This window comes from Brachycentrus maculatus, unplaced genomic scaffold (genome assembly GCF_059751285.1).
Source record: "Brachycentrus maculatus isolate JH-2025_06_01 unplaced genomic scaffold, ASM5975128v1 h1tg000332l, whole genome shotgun sequence".
Taxonomy (NCBI): Eukaryota; Metazoa; Arthropoda; class Insecta; order Trichoptera; family Brachycentridae; genus Brachycentrus; species Brachycentrus maculatus.
The window spans coordinates 842,918-861,244 of NW_028281081.1; the positions used below are offsets into that span (position 1 = coordinate 842,918).

The following is an 18,327-nucleotide window of genomic DNA, read 5'->3' on the forward strand; positions in this document are numbered from 1 at the left end:
TACTGTATAACCAATTGAAAAATAATTAAACACTTTTCACGAAATTTCTTTTTTCATCGAACTGAAAAAAAGTGTCTAAAATGAATGCAGTTTCTCAAACGAATCCACGTTTTGTTACTCATTCTCTTCTTGCTTTTACTAAGAAAAAGTGGCCACTAAATAGTGGTATTTACTAAGTTAAACATTAATTAAAAATAAAGATTTTTAATTTTAGAACATCGTGGAATTGGTAGTTTGAATATTGGAAATTCATTACTTCTCTCAGATGTTTTAAAGATATTTTATTTTTTAATATAGTATATTTGGTAGTTCAAATATTGGAAATTCATTTCTTATCAGTATTTTAAAAGATATTTAATTTTTTAATTTACTAAAATTGACAGTTCAAATATTGGAAATTTATTTTTTCTCTTCAGTGTTTTAAAAATATTTAATTTTGAAACATTTTAAAATTGGTAGTTCAAATATTTGAAATCTATTCTATTTCTTCAATATTTAAAAAAATAATTCATTTTGAAAAATCATTTAATTGACAGTCACAAAATGGAAATTAATTTATATGTTAATTATTAGGTAAGTTAAATACAACAACATCATAAAATTGGCAATTTTAAAATTGGTTATTCATCTCTTCAGTGTTTTAAAAGATAGTTACTTTTAAAATATCGTTTAATTAGAAGTTTAAATATTAGATTTTTTTTAGTAAAATTAATATTGTGTTATAAGAATTAACATTTTTAAACATCAAAAAATTGGCAATTCGATAACTGTAAATTCATGTATTCAGTTAAATACTATTATGTCAAAAGATATTTAATTATAAAATATTGTTTAATTGGTAGACCAAATATTGGCAAATCATTTCTTCAGTCGAATACTATATCAGTAAAAGATATTTATTTAAAAAAAAAACATCGTTAAATTGATAGTTCAAATATTGGGAATTATTTTTTTTAGTTAAATACTATTTCAGTAAAATGTATTATATTTTTAACAGCATTAAATTGGGAGTAAGTGTGTTTTTTGTATCTTTTCTCAAGGAAATTTTATAAATTAACAGTATTTCAGTTACACACGCCAGAACGTTTAGGGGGTATTCAACTTCTTGTGTCTTTGCCAGACCTTGTTCTTTCATGTTCTTGACCTTTGATTTTCTTTGCTATGACTTAATGTTATGTCTTTCATCCTGAGCTCTTTTACATCATCTACATCCTATCAAATAAATTCCATTTTTATATAAATTATTATTCCTGATAATTACAAAATTAGCCTGTCCAATTTATGCATATTGAAAGAATTACCATTTTATTTATGACTCGTCATTGGGCCTTGATTTATACCAATCTCAGAAAGGGTTATCTTAAACAGGAGCCTTAAATTTCTAAAACATTGTAAATTACGTGTTATAATTTAAAAAAATAGCCTTATTCCACAGTGTTTGGCTACCATGCTGGAGGTCCATGGTTCGATAGTAAAGTTGTTGTTTTATTTAAAAAAAGAAAAAGTAGTAACAAACAAACTTAATGTTAAATTTATTTTACAAAGTAAAAAAAGTGTGCCATAAAGTTTCAGTAAAAAATCCCCTGGCTTAAATAAAATGTCTGGTCCCGTTAAAAATCTTAAGTCATTTAAAATAAGTAAAAAAAAATGCTTATATTATTTATTATATTATATTATTCATAAAGGGATGAAATCAGTATCGGGTTTGGTAGAAATCGGGGGAGGAGGTGGGGTGGGGATAAGGTCATATTCATCCGGCAAGGAAAGGGTTGAACTACCACCGATCGTTACTCTTTTCCCCATATTGTCATAGGTCGGTTTGGATACACACGGCTCTACGATTCGGATGCGTTTCCGAGGTAGGGTGGCGTAAGGAACCATAGAAAATCCGCAGAAACTGGAGGTTTTGTTCTCCCCTCGACTTGTACTCGGGCGGTGAGCGTCCAGCAAATCGGGATAGGTTTCAACCGTCACAGCAGGATCGGGAGTCAAAGCTACGGATATGTAAATGTTCCCCATAGTTTCACTTCGGGAAACGTTGTTAGAAAACTGTGGAGGAGGCGGATATACTCCGTGCGGATTTGGTATAGGACACGTCAATTGTATCAGTTTAGCGTCGTCTGGAATCGGTCGCCGGTGAATAAAGTGTATCGGCTCGTATCTTTCGACGGGCATTGAAAAACTGTTCTTTAGTAACTCGACGCTCGCGTGGGAGTTGAGTATTTCACAACTGCTCTTAGATTGCTGCTCGGCGTTTGAGGTTGACATATCTAATAAGTGCTTTTCTTGGTCGTAAAAGCTTTTACTGCCTTTCATTGTACCCTTTTTACGACGCTTTCTTTTCCTCTTTGTTCTACTGTAGCTCATGCAGGAACAAGCTATGGCTGTGAATATCATTACCAAGATTAACAGCCCAGTAACGAGTAATCCAGCGAAAAGAAAAATGTAGTTCGCTTCGTTTCTGTAACGGGAGTCTGTTAAAACTAACGAAACGTTTTTGTTTATAACGCCGTAAGAGCTTTTCGCCTGGCAGACATATTCACCGGCATCGCTTTCGGTAAGATTAATAAGCGTTAAATTTATCCACTTTTCTGAAAAGGTTCGTTCTATTTCTATCATAAATCCCGGATTGTTTCTGGTTGCGTTGACACTTCCTACGGAGTGGTCGTTAAACAGCCAAGAAACGTCTGGTTCCGGGTCGCCTTTAACGGAACAGGAGAAAGTAACGTTATCTCTTTGTTTCTTCTCGTAAACACTCTTACCGACGATTACTTCCGCTAGGCAGGCAAATTCTAACGAAGAGATATCTTCCCAATATGCCCCTTTGTGATGCAGCGGCTCGTCACACGACAGAGAAACAGAGTGAAGGTTGCTGGATAAATACCAGTTTCTGAATCCTCTCAACTCACAATCACACTTCCACGGATTTCCGATCAAATCCAAAGACTTTAAGCTAACTAAAGGTTTGAACAACACCTTCGAAGTTGTTTCGAGTAAATTGGATTTGAGATTCAAGTTTTCTAATTGACTTAAATGGACAAAGGCTCCAGTTTCGATGTCAGATATTTGGCAGTTTTCTAGTTCCAGGGTTCTGAGATGTGGTAAAACGGGAAACTGCTCGCTCGATAATACCTTCAAAGGGTTTCCGCTGAGGCAGAGGATTTTTAGCCTGTCATTTCCTGCAAAGGTTCCTCTCGGTATGACTGCTATTTGATTGTAAGAGAGATCCAACTCGACTAGAATCTTCAGGTCTCTGAAGGCGTCTCTGTGTATTTCTTTCAAGGTCATGTTCTTCATGAAGATCTTTTGAAGGTTGAGCAGGTCGATGGCGCTGAATGCATCCTTGTCCAGGTAGGTGATGAAGTTACCCTGGAGATCGAGGACTTGCAAGTCGGAGTTGAGGGTCGGGAGATCAGTGAGACCCGATGAGGAGCAGATGGCTGTCTTCTTCCCAGATGCCCACTTGCACCTACAAGGGGTGGGACAGTCAGCCCAGTCTGGAGTGGCGGTCACCCCAATCAACAGCGTGAGGGTGAAGAGATATGACAACCCTGAAAATAATAAAATAAAATATTGAAAAACATTTTTCAAAAATAATTTCTCAAAACTAAGTTTGTATTAATTGGCATTTGATTGAATAATTACAATGAACAATCTTATATTATAAATTCATTTATTTATAAAATAGGTATCAAGTTATGGAAGAGTGGGCTCAAATCCAGGAACTCTAATCATGATAGTAAGTTACACATCTAACAAGAGACACTAACCACGGAAACGGGTTCACAGCATTGATAAGGAAGAAAAAGGGAATATGGGTTAATACACAGCTTACGAACTGTCATAAAACACTCATTTATTTTTTTACAAAAAATGTTACTAATATTAGTATATAACCACTCACCGTTAACTATACTAACATTATCAACATTTTTGTAAAAAAAAATAGGTAAAAATGACTAACCATAAAGTAAATGCTTTAAATTTATAATAATATTGAGAATATGTCATAAAATAGTTTAAGTGATCACTTTATACAAGTGTAACATTCAACTTTCTAGACATGATTGACAACAACAATACACAATTTTCAAAAGTTAACTTATATTTTCAGCAGTGAGAAGAGTGTGTCCAAAGTTTTGTACATAAATATCAATAAATAAATATACTTATATCTGCGAAAACAAAAGTTAACTACAAAATAGAAGACAGTTGATCCTCAATATTCAAAAATATTCGTTACGTAAAAAAATTAACATGAACCTCTCATCAACCATCTTTTTTTAAGTTTATATTTTTGATCATGTAGATATAAAAAAAATACTTAGGTATTTTTAAATATCTGCATAGTCAGAGATAAACTTAAACACAAAATGATAAAAAGTTTACAACATTTTGAGTGTGTCCAAATACTGGTTCACAAAATCTGGATTATCTCCAATAACAGTGGTTTTTATATATTTACTTCTCACCAATAGATGTCTCTAGTGAAGTTCTAGTGATTCAAAAACAAGGTTTCTAAATTGGTTCATATATATAGAACTTCCAAGAATTTGAGCTTTACACACGTGTAACATCCACCAATTCTACCTATTATTGACAACCACACGACCCAAATATTAACTATTACGTTCTGTCTGCCTCCGTAGTGTAATGGCCAGCACGCTCAGCTACCGTACTGGAGGTCCCGGGTTCGATTCCCAGGGGGGGTCAAATAAATAAAAGTGATTTATTATAGTATTTTCACTCTAATATTTATTCAATATTACCCTGGACTGGTATCTAAAGCGAATGGCTGATCACCTTTCCTTCATGTTAATGATCAAGATAACACTGCATTTATATGATGCAGTGCCCTATGCACCATTGGGGTGCGGATATGGGTTTGAATGGAAAAAATGAATGAATGTTTTTGAATCACTAGAACTTCACTAGAGACATATTTTGGTGAGAAGTAAATATGATGATAAAAAGTGGTTCATTCCCATATTTTTGGTGAAACAAATATTTCTGGAAAATCCCAGCAGAGAAAATATAAAAATTCTTTTCCGCGATTTGTCCTGATTTATATTTTCGCGCAGTCCCATGAAAGTGGTTCTCTAGATACAGAGGAATCAATATCTAACAAAGTAGAGTGTGTCAGGAAAACACGTAGTGCACGACATAGCCGGGAATATTGAGATCATATCGACTGAGGGAAATATATAATATTAAAACATTGTGTACTCGCTCCCGTGGGAGCGGAGGCGCGGTATAAATGTGAAACCTACCGTGTTGATATGGACATACTCCTGCAAACATTGCCCTAGTTTTAATACTGAAAGTTGGAGTAGACCCCACGAGATTTTCTCACAAAATATCGATAAAACACATTTTAAAAATCAAAGTAAGTTTACGAAAAGTCCCGTTTCTTAACACCCCCTCCTATATAATATATATATATATATATATATATATATATATATATATATATATATATATATATATATATATATATATAAATATATATAATAATAATAATAATAACCATATCCGCTCCCTAGGTGGAGCATATGGAGTCCACAAATTGTCTCCAGGCTTTTCTGTCGGCTGCCAGCTCCCTTGCATCCTCCCAAGTCAGATCCGCGTCGCGAAGTTCTGACGAGAACTGCCGACGAATTGTCAGCAGTGGTCGTCCTGGGCGGCGCGAACCTGATGCCTTGTAAAAGAGGCAAGCTTGATTAAGGCTCTCAGGAGGCATGCGGAGTACATGGCCAAGCCAACTGAATCGCCTTTTTTTGACGACAGTTGTGACCAAGATTTGCTGCGTCCTACGCCTTATCTCTTCATTCCTCACAAAGTCAAACCACCGCACGCCTAAGATTCTCCGCAAACACCTGTTCTCAAAGCTTAGTACACGGCTGCTCTGGGCCCTTGTAAGGTGCCATGTTTCACAGCCGTATAAGAGAACAGGAGCAATGCAGGCATTGTATAGGCGGCATTTGGTTTTCACCGAGTATAAATCCGATCTCCAGACAGCCTTCATACTGTTGAATGCGGACCCAGCGAGTCCTAATCGCACAATAAATATATATATATATATATATATATATATATATATATATATATATATATATATATATATATATATATATATATATATATATATATATATATATATATATATATATATATATATAAATAAATATCTACATATTTTTTGCTCGTTAGTTTTACTTTTCACCTGTAGATGAAAACATATGTTAATTTTCAAAAGTAGTGTATAATGAAATAAAATTCATCAAGTTGACAGGCGCAGTGGCGTAGTCGGGTACACGCTCGACTGCGAAAATGGTGTTGCGGGTTCGATTCCCGCCAATTGCAAAATAAACTCAAAAATGATTAATTTTCAATTGGTCTGGATTTTTGTGGTCTATTTCTCACATTTATCTCACTTATCCTTACTATCCTTCCTGCAGACAAGCCTCTAAAAACATAATATTTGCGGGCTATTCCCTTAAAAAAAAAAGTGTAATTATTCAAGTGTTTAATTTACAAAAAAATAATAATCAAAGAAAATCAGCAAACAATGTTACATAAATTGTTTAAAACCTTGAAATAGTCAATTACAGATCAAAAGCCGTGAAAAAACCTAAAATTCCATATTATTCTTCACTTATGTTGAGATGTCATAATGCATAATATTTACTATTACGTTTACATTTTATATTAAAAATTATGTGATCCTCCGGACGATTTTAATAAGAGATGACTTTAAGTACTTTTCTGAAGTAATAAGTTCATTGTTAGAACAATATTCTTTATGACATTTTTCTCGCAATAATAACAGAACTCTCTGTTCTCGTTAGATATCTCTCTTGAATACGCGGAATAAACGTTTCCTACAATTTTTCTTAAACTTTTCTACTTCAAGTAACCTTGCATATTACAAAGCTTCGACTTCCAGAGGCTTGGCTGTAGATATGATAGTGAAGATGGGAAAAGTAAGTGTGGAAAATACATTGTTTATTGATTCGGCATTAACTTTGTGGAAAGATATGTTGATTATAAAAAAAATTAAGCACTTGTAAAAAACCACTTCATGAGTTTTATTTTATTATACACGACAAGTTTCGAAAACTAACAGATGTTTTCATCTACAGCTAAGTTTTCACCTGTAGATGAAAATATCTGTTAGTTTTAGAAACTAATAATAATAAACCCTTATCCGCACCCCAATGGTGCATAGGGCACTGTGTCATATAAACGCAGTGTTATCTTGATCGTTTACACATGAAAGAAAGGTGATCACAGCCCTCCGCTTCAGGTACCAGTCCATGGTAATATTGAATAAATATTACAGTGAAAAAAATCACTCATATTTATTTTACCTCCCTTGGGAATCGAACCCGGGACCTCCAGAACGGTAGCCGAGCGTGCTGACCATTACACTACGGAGGCGGACTAGTCGAGTAAAATAATCAAAACATTTTTAGTGTGTGCAAATACTTGTTCACAAATCTGAATTATCTCCAATTACAGGAATTATTTTTTGACATCTCATCAAAGATGAAGAATAATATGGAAGTTTGGGCATTTACGGGGCTGACGACCGTCATTGGCTTGTTTGAAAGATCATTTTACACACGTGTAACATTCACCAATTCTACCCACCATACATATATATGAACCAATTTCTAAAACATTACTCTTAAATCACCAATAGATGTCTCTAGTGAAGTTCTTATGATTCAAGAACAATGTTTCGAAATTGGTTCATATACGTATATATAGAACTTCCAAGAATTTGAATAGTGTGGTTGTCAATAGTGGGTAGAATTGGTGAATGTTACAAGTGTGTAAAGTGATCACTAAAACCAGCCTATGACGGTCGTCAGCCCCGTAAATGCCCAGACTTCCATATTCTTCTTCAACTTTGATGAGATGTCAAAAAAAAAACTCACTAAGCGGTTTATTACAAGTGTTTTATTTAAAAAATTTATTAGAAATATTTAAACGATTGAAAATAAATCTCTTTTGAATTTATTATGCAATTGGCCAGAAATGAGCCCGGGACGCCAGTTTGGCAATCGATCGTCTAGTCGGCGATACCACGGCGTCTGTAAAAATTAAAAGTAAGTTAATTGTAACTAATTGACAAAATAACCGTCACACCGTTTCTCCGCAGGGTTTGGTAATAGGAGCAAAGGCATACCGAGTAAAACATGGCATGATCAAGTACTTCAAATACTTGAGAGTGGTCACGTCAGGAGTCGGGATAATCGGTGGTATGTAAGAGGAGATGCATAAATGTGGAAGAATCATTTTTTTTGCAAATACAGAGTGGTGTGGCGTTCTTTTATCGCTGTCTACTTCTGCGGAGAAGTGGCATATTAACTAAATAGTCAGTTTTTTCGAACTGAAATCTAGTTTACATCTTCATTTTCTTTTTACACCATAACGTATAAAAAACATTGTCTATTTTTTATTTTAAACAGTTGTACAGGTCAAAATTAAGATTTTTCAATTTTTGATTAATAGGAAGATATATTACATAGTTTTAAGCCCGCCAATGAAATATGATGGATGATTTTTCAACGTTTGATCCCTTATTATTGAACAAATTATTTAATAAAAAAAAAAACAAAATACTATTTTCAAAATATTTGAAAAATATATAGTATATGAAATAAGTTGTGTTTGATACCATCCCATGTCGTATTGATTTAACGATGTATAAGTCAAATCGAAAAAAAGGAATTTCAGTTTTTTTAATGTGAAACAAAAATTACTTTCACCAAAGAAAAATGCCAAGAGTGTTAAAATAATTCTCTTGTTTACCAAACACCCTTGTGACAAAGAAAGTAATGGTCACGTTTGTTAAAGTTGGCTTAAATAAAAATGTGAAAATAGTATTAAGGTACTGAAAATTTAAAAAAGAATATATTTTTGAGGAAAATGTGGTTGGAACATAAAGGAAAAAAACGAGATAACCTTTACATGATCAAGTATTTCAAATATCAAGGTCGTGGTCAAGTCAGGAGTCGGAATAACCGGAAGATATGAATGAGGTGATACATGAATGTGAAAAAGGCGAAGAATGTTTGCAAACACAGATTAGTATAGTGTTCTTTTTTTCCGCTCTACTCCTGTGTGGTTCCTCCGGTGTGATGATTAGTTAGTTTTTTTGTTTAAGTTTTTTTAATGTACTGATATGAATATTGAGATATAATGAAATTCAAAATTATGTTGAATTCCACTGAAATCTTCCAAATTTTAATTTAATTATACACGAATTAAGTTCATATTTAGTATTAAGAGAATACTAAATATGAACACAATTTTTTACAATGTTTAAACAATATTAACCATTTTAATATCACTGTATTTTCAGATTAATATTAATAATACAGAATTTTAAAAAAATTAAAAATTATTATTTATATTTGAAGAAATAACCTTGTGATTTTTCATTTTATAATTTAAATATACATATTTTTGAAAATCACTTTAAATGTTTTTTTATAATTTAATTATAATGTCTACTGATTTAATTGAGTTATATTTAAATATTTGTAGTGATTTTAAAACAAAGTTACATTTTAATCATAAGAAAAGTAACTTGAAAAACTTGACCCAGTAGCAACAACTTAGTTCTGGTAAAGTCGAAAATTCACTTTCGCTCGGTCTAAGATTTGAATATTGTTTTCTTCAACGTGTAATATAAAAAATATACATTTTGTTCAGATATTTGATCTGTTGTAGAAGGAAACTGGAAAAGCTCTTGAAAGCATCCCCCTAAAAAGCTCATTGAATTCGTTTAACAATTGGAATTTCAAACAAATACCTCCGAAACAAAGCCTTTTATAAAATATTTACTAGATTATCTTAGTAAAGGAAATCACAAACAATGTCTGGTTTATATATAAGGGGGCTTAAAAAAACATTTATTTAATAAAAAACATATTTTTTAGTGATTATTCAATCTTGGATAAAGTATTTTAAATTGGTTTCTTACAAAATATATGCTGAAGCTGTATAGTAAAAAGTAAAAAATAAATTACGTTTTCCAGAACTAACATGACTAAAAATAATTTTAAAATGTCAAAAAGTAGTACGTAAGCTTCTGCCATAGTTGAAATATTTTTTTGTTGTTCTGCAATAGTGTTTCCAAATATAAATCAAAAGGTCTGAACAGAGCGTATTCAAAAGTCCAAAGAGAACATATTCAGGAATATTTGTTTTCTGTTAAAATTAAATGTTTGTAGTTTACATTAGCGCTTTTAATCTAATTATATTTCTGATATCTATTGTATTCTTGCCTTGCCTTGTATTGTGTTTTTTGCACTTGCAATTGTAAAATGCAAAAGATTTTTTAAACAAAGAAAAAATCAATGCATGTTCCTAGTAAAATAATAAAATTTACCATTGATTCTTCGTGTCCAAAGGCTGCGCAAGGGGTTGGGATAGTGATCCATGGTAGAGGGGGCTCATGGCAACGTGGAGATAATCACATTGACTGAAAAAGAAAGAAAAAAACATCAATACAGAAATTATAAAACTATCGAAATACCTTTTTTTAATCATTTAGCACTTCCTTCGAAGAAGAAAATATTTTAGGACAGTAACAAAATCACTCGCAAATGAGTAAAGGCTTATAAAGGGTGATTTTTTAAGAGCTATTGGTTTTAAAAAAAAAACACATTAAATTCAGAAAAATGCATGAAATCTTGATTTGAATCAATAGTGCGGTCCGTATAATTAAATGTTTTAAAATTATTTCATTCAAATGTTGACCGCAGCTGCGCTTCAAATGGTCCATCCGCTTAGTCCAATTTTGGCTTACACATTCCAACATTTCTAACAGTTCAAGGTTTTATGCTATTCTGTAAAATAACGGTAATGTAAAACAAAAATGACGAGTTATCATCTGACACTACGGAGGCGGACAAATACTTCACAATTACTTTTTATTAAACCATTTTTTTATTAGATTTATTTTTTGTACTGACATTTCTTTATTTATTGTTTCGGCATTAACTTTGTGGTGAGACATGTTACAATGATTAAAGAAAACACTTGTTTTTTACCACTTGAGTTTTATTATAGACTACATGTTTCAGAAGTTAAACTTCCATCATTCAGGTCTGTATAATAACTGAAACATGTAGTCTATAATTAAACTCAAGTGGTAAAAAACAAGTGTTTTCTTTAATCATTCTGACATTTCTTAGTGAAACTGTATTTTTTAAAATATAATAACAACTAAGTAATATTTTCCTCACGACTTTTATTTGACAGTAACTGGGTTTTGTCGTAACCGACATCACCAAACAGTTGTTTTTTTCAATAATTCATATAAATATATTTAAAATCGTAATTCCTAAGGCTTAAATTATCGCCCCATTTATTACGTAGTTTCCTCTGTTTTGTTTAGGACCTTAATATAATATTTCCGTTTATCTTTATATAAGTAATTTCGTACAAAATCTAAAGTAGGAATCGTAAAGGTTTAACATTTCACTGATTACCTCAAAATCCTCACCGTGAGATTAATTAAACTTAAGGTTTCATGAGAAATTGATCATGTAATACTATATACACCGAATTCCCTAAATAATCCTTTTTAGCATTGATTAAGACCTGGTGATCTAAGGGGTTACAGGGCTAAATATTCTAGTTCGTTGATCAGAGCAAACTGGAACACTTAGTAGCTCCGGCTTATGAAATACAGTTTCATTAATTTCGGAAGGTACACGTGCTGATGTAGGTTTTATAGATAAAATTTATGAACATAAAATTGAGGTACAGCTCACTCCTTTTAACAACGTCATTTTTCAAAAATCAACAATTTTCAGTTTTGTTTTCAGAATGCCCAGAAAATGTACTATATCTCACCAAAAGCTGCATATTTTTTACTCAATATTTACACGCTACAGGGAAGAATGTATTGTTTTTGCATTTTGAAGAAAATGTAAAGTTTAATGTTTTTTTTTTAAATATACTAAATATTTTTGAAACGGAGAAAAAACATTCAGGTTTTACCTAAAAAGATCTGTTGCACAGTAAAAAGTTTAATAAGTGGCTAGATATTTATTTTTAATACATTTCATTATATTTTTAAACTTTAAAAACGATCTCCTGAAAAATCAAGTTTTTTGATATATGACGTTGTTAAAAGGAGTGAGCAATATGAGTACAAAAATATACGTAGTAGAAGTCAAAAATGAATCCCAACCAGCAAATTATTAACGTAGATAAAAATACAGCACCAAATATTTTGTTTTTAAAAAACTAAATTTCAAAACAATATTTTTGTATGCATTTAAAATTTACTCACAATTTACAAGAAAGCACCTCCCAGCGAAATAAACAAATCACCAATAACTTACCTTGTGAAAACATACGTAGAACCACAAATAAAATAAAAAAAAAAAAAAAAACAAAAACACATTAAATAAAGTCTAACACATACAGCATAACCTCGATATAACGGACGGAAATCAGTCGAATACTAAAAAAAAAAAAATCCTGTATATACTATTTAGGGGCCATGATAATCGCGAGTATAATTTCGTTTGTGTTTTTAATTGTTTATTTTTTATCTAAATACAGCATAGAAATTTTCGATTTATTTTTTTTTTTTTAAAAAGGACTTTTTTAACAGAAAATTCTTTAATTTCATTCATTGATTTAACAGTCACTTTGTGGTAAAATCTATCCAAAATTTTACTTAATAATTACTACTATTCCTTAATATCAATATTTATACGTGTTTTGATGCATTCCGCATCATTTTAGTATAGTTTACCGTATACGGCGTTTGAAAATTATGCAGATTGCATCGAAACACGTGTCAAAATAGATTTTAAGAAATAGTAGTATTTACTAAGTAAAACTCAAATTAAAAATGAAAATTCTACAGAAATTTTACAAAACAATTACATAACATAACTAAATTTACATAACCTTTAATCTTTTGTTATTATTCGGGCAGATAATTGATTTTCTTGTCTTATGCAAGCAAGTCCATTTTGCTTTATTCTTGTCCAGTGGAGGCGGACTAAGAGAGAGAGAAAACAATAAGATAAAATAAATAAAACAGCTCGATTGAAAACTTTATTGTAGCTGTTAATAGCGAGATTCCATGCATTGTTAAACTGAATGAAAATAGACAGCAACGTTGAACGATTCTACTGTCTTAGAAAGATGGTTCTCAAAGTATTAAACATTATATTTTCTTTTTTTTACAATTTGGTTGGATTCATAAATTATTTACCTGTATTATGTAATACCATTTTTACTGTCGAAATGAAGTTTGAAAGGAATATGTTACAACGCGAAATTATATAAACTGAATTTTATATTTGTTTTGCAATTAAGAAATCTATGCAAGAAAAAGAATGCAAAAAGCCACTTAAAAAGCCAAAAACTTCTTAAAACCAACAAATATCTTCTCTGTTGTCGTCTGTATGTCACTGAAGATTCAGCTTCGAGTTTTCAAATATTGTGTCCTAAATTCACGGCTTTTTGACATCTCAACACAGATGAAGAAGAATATGGAAGGCATTTGCAGGGCTTACGACCATCATAGGTTTGATTAAGTGATCCCTTAACACTCATGTAATATTTACCGATTCATTGACAACAAGCAAAGTAAAGATTTGTGAACAAGTATTTGGATACACTCAAAATGTTGAAAAAATCGAGGTTTTGAAATGTGGTATTACCGTACAATACTCCAAATATCATAGACATACTGAACATCGAATGAGATTATCCTACAACGAATGCATGATGACCAAAAGCTTATGACATCCACAAAAAAATGTTGACTTGGTACTTTGGTTTTATAATGTGAAACCCAAAGTTTTGCTTGCTCTAAACGGTAATCCAAGAGAATGTGGAAGGGTCGCGTGGAGTAAGAAGTTGAAGGGTGTCACAAAGAAGAACGGGTCTCGGGGTTGAGTAGCTGTTCCAAGCCGCAAGGGACAAGGACCAGCATAGGGCTATGACTGCCGCTACAGTGTGAATAACAAAAAATGTTGTTTTTAATCTATACCACCTTAAACGAAAAATAATTATTAAAATGTAAATTTGACACATAAATTCAATTTCAATTAAATTGAATTTATTATTTATTTAAATTAATATATACGTTACAAACTATAAAAAATTTAAATCGTATACATTAAAATAAAATATATGCAAGAACTATTGCTAGAGGTGTAGAAGAATCCCACTTCAGAAAATTCCTTCAAACACATGGAACAGATCAATATCCAATGAGATAGTGTTCAACATAACGGTAGATAAATAAATACATTTCATCGTAATCGTTTATACAGAGTTCACACATTTATTGTTCAAAAAACGAGTATAGTTTATTCATGAAGGGTTTTTTTATGGTTTCGTTTTCAAACTGGCAACAATGTTTTTACAAACTGTCAATTTGACAGTTGATAGTTGATTTGCAGTCAGTACTTTTTTCCATTTCACCATGAAGAGACTGAATCAAAACAATATTCACCTTGATCATCTTTTTCAACTCATAATTTTGTTCACCGATGAGGCACGTTTTTGGTCCAATGGCTATGTCTTTAAGCAGATTTGCTGTATTTGGAGTGGAGAAAACCCAGAAACTTTCGTCGAGATGTCTTTACATCCATTAAAAGTCACTGTTTGGTGTGCTTTATGGGCAGGCGGTATCATTGGCTTATATTTTTTTGGCCGGCCAGAATGTTAAGGTCACTGGAGAGCGCTACAGACCCTTGATTACTGACTTCTTCGTACCTCCGTTGAATGACATTGATGTGACAGAGCTGTGGTTTCAAAAAGATGGCGCAACATGCCATACAGAAGATGCCACCATCAATTTATTGCTTATACATTTGAATTTGTATACATCTAAAAAAATACCTTTGATTTATATTGACGCGATAGTATTTTTCAATTTTAATTTTAATTTCTTATTTTTCTTGAATATCAACAATCATAAAAGACATCAGAAAGAAACAAAATACTAGTATGTATGAAAATATACTTCGAAAAGAGATAAATAATATAATTTTTGTGGTAAAATTTTTCGCAGAATTAAAAAAAAAATATACATATACTATCTCTGTCTAGGCATTAAAACCCAAATACTAGAATAACATTGTTAGTATTCAATGAATGTACACACATATAATATTTTTACTGTGTTTCCGCATTTTCGACAACCCTGCTTTACCCCTTTATAGCCTGTCATTTGTTTTTACAGTTATGCTTTTGTTCCAAAGTGTCTTTGCATTGTGTATTTCTAAATTCGAAATGAATGGAATTTCTTCGTTACAAAATTTGAAAATGAGAGAATGGAATTTTTATTATTCAAGTGACACTTCAGGAATAAGTTTACTTTGACTCGATAGCACGATTGGAAATATTTTTGAAAAGTTATTTAAGTGAAAATATTTTATTAGATTTTGAATGGAAATAAGTGATATTAATGAGGGTTATTAATCAAAATTTAAATTTGCTTCCACTTTTATAAATTTTTAAAAATAATAACTGTGGCTTTATATGCAATCTTGATCTACTACTACTACTACACGCCGTTTCCCCGCAGGGGTAGGCAGAGAGGATGGAACGCCACACTCTTCTTTCCTGACATATACTCCTCGCCTTCTTCACATCCTTACATCTAGTCATACATGCCCTCCGATTACGCAGACTTTTGACACCGCCAGATTTTGGGTTCTGATTGATCTAATCGTGCCAAGTCTTTTTCGGTCGTCCTCGTTCTGTTTTCCCTCTCACATTCGCCACATATATTTTCTTAGTCATTCTCTCGCTATCCATTTGCTCCACATGTCCATACCACCGTAAAGAACTCTTCCTTATCTTTTCAATTATTCCTTGTTCAGCCTATAATCTTGATTATATATAAAAAAATAACCTAGGTTTGCTAGCATTCGAAGAAGATTTTTTTTCTTGAGCAGAAACATTTTTTTAGTTGTATGTGAGGTCGTAAGCCCTGTAAATGACTTCCATATTCTTCTTCATATATGTTGTTTCATATATCGCCCACTCCTTTCAAGGACGTCGTAAATCAAAAAACTTGATTTTTCAGGATAACGTTTTTAAAGTTCAATAATATAATACAATGTATTAAAAATAAATATCAAGCCACTTATTGAACTTTTTATTGTACAACAGATCTTTTAAGGTAAAACCTGAAGGTTTCTTCTCTATTTGAAAAATATTTAGTACATTTAAAAATATAATTAAACAATACCTTTTCTTCAAAATCCAAAAACAATACTTTCTGCCCTGTAGCGGGTAAATATTAAGTTAAAAATGTTGCTGGGATATAGTACATTTTCTGGGCATTCCGAAAACATGCACAACTGAAAATTTATGATTTTTGATTTATGACGTTCTTGAAAGAAGTGAGCGATATGTCAAAAAATAATGTGATGAAAAACTCATAATTGAGGATAATCCAGATTTGCCAATGAATAATTAAAATAAAAAATGCTTTGATAATATCCCATTTTTTCATTCATATTCGTATCTATATTTGTATAGAAAACATTTCAGAAGAGCCATTTCAATTAAAATTTGAATAAATGAAGGCGTGGGAATTTCCCATTTAATGATTAAAACAAACATTTTTCCAATTAACTTATAATTTTTAATTGAGGCTACCGGAAGTAATGATCAACTGCCCTGTTAAAACTCAATTCGTCAATTGCGCCATTTCTATTTTTATCGCCGACCAGGAAACATTTACTGAAAAATATAATATTTACTTTGAACGAATTTATCGTGTTTGAATTCAATGAAATATATACATTTTACATTTTTACGTTAGACTCTTATATTTAAACAAGATTTTTTTTTCATTCACACATGGTTATCTCTACATAAAACTAAACCTTTAAACTAAAACTATACCGTAGAACAGGGCTACTTGAACTTTGATGTGTTACTTGAGCCCAGTACAAAAAATATTTAGATCGTGGTATCGATTGTAGTATCGTGACAATAAGTGTCACCATACTACAATCGATATCGAGTATCGTGACAATAATTGTCACCTATGTCAGGGCAACAATGAATCATGTCGATACGTTCATTATTGAATACCAAATACAGATTTGCTCTTTTTTGTACTGGGCTCAAGTAACACATCAAAGTTCAAGTAGCCCCGTTCAACGGTAATTGAACTTATTGACATCGTAACATAGTAATCTCATGCTAAATACATATATGTATATATATATATATATATATATATATATATATATATATATATATATATATATATATATATATATATATATATATATATATATATATTTATATATATATATGTATATATATATATATATATATATATATATATATATATATATATATATATATATATATATATATATATATATATATATATATATATATATGTATATATCGGTAAACGTAGCTTTTCTGAATTTAAAATATTTTTTATTTCACTTTACTTTCAAAACCATTGAATATACGAGTAAATTGAAAAAAAAGTGTAATTTTTTTCATACCTTACAATAACTTTTTTCTTATCAAAAATATGTATTCATTTTGATTAAAAAAAATTAAATTTAAAATAAAATTGCAATTTATCGTATATTGGGCCTTAACCTATAAGATTTAATAGTTATAAGAAAGGAGTTCCTTGAAGGTATACATGTATTTCTCATGATCAAAAACTAAAATTAAATCATCAATCATATAATTTACGAAACATTCGTTTTCAACTATTATCGAGTATACCAATTGGATTCAATAGATCGAGGAATTTAAAAATAATTATCTGCTCAATTATTTCAGTTAAAAGATTTTGGTAGCTTTGACGGTATCTATCAGTTAGTTCTTAATTGGTATTAATTAACGTACTGCGCACTTAAATTGATTGAAGAATAATTGAAAAATTTTTGACAAATATTACGTCTACATTCAGACTTCGTACTCGTTCGATCATAGATATAAATTTTTCTAATACTTTTATTTTAGTATTACTTTTTAATAGATTTATATTATCCATTGACACTTCGTGATGGAATTTCATTTTAATATATTATTAGATTAAAAACAACATTTTTAGCTTTTCCACTTTATTTTTATTTGACCAGCGACCGGGTTTCGTCGTTACCGACATCATCAGACCAGTCTGATGATGTCGGTAATGACGAAACCCGGTCGCTGGTCAAATAAAAATAAAGTGGAAAAGCTAAAAATATTGGTTTTAATCTAATAATATAGTATTACTTTTTACCATAAAACAGGTTACAAATTTAAAGTTTTATTTTATTTATCCAGTGAGCGAAT

At 31.1% G+C, this 18,327-nt stretch overlaps 1 protein-coding gene across 1 annotated transcript in view; it reads right to left on the reverse strand.

Annotated features, from left to right (window-relative positions):
- Nucleotides 1-1,171: 1,171 nt before the first annotated feature.
- LOC148304119 (uncharacterized) overlaps nucleotides 1,172-18,327 on the reverse strand; it is a 56,923-nt gene continuing 39,767 nt past the window's right edge. Inside the window, exons 2-3 of the mRNA XM_088268822.1 lie at nucleotides 10,406-10,498; nucleotides 1,172-3,551 (exon numbers count right to left, since the gene is read on the reverse strand). Of these exons, the coding sequence (XP_088124948.1) occupies nucleotides 1,678-3,551; nucleotides 10,406-10,457 (1,926 nt within the window). The 5' untranslated portion in view covers nucleotides 10,458-10,498 and the 3' untranslated portion in view covers nucleotides 1,172-1,677. The remainder of the gene's footprint in view (nucleotides 3,552-10,405; nucleotides 10,499-18,327) is intronic.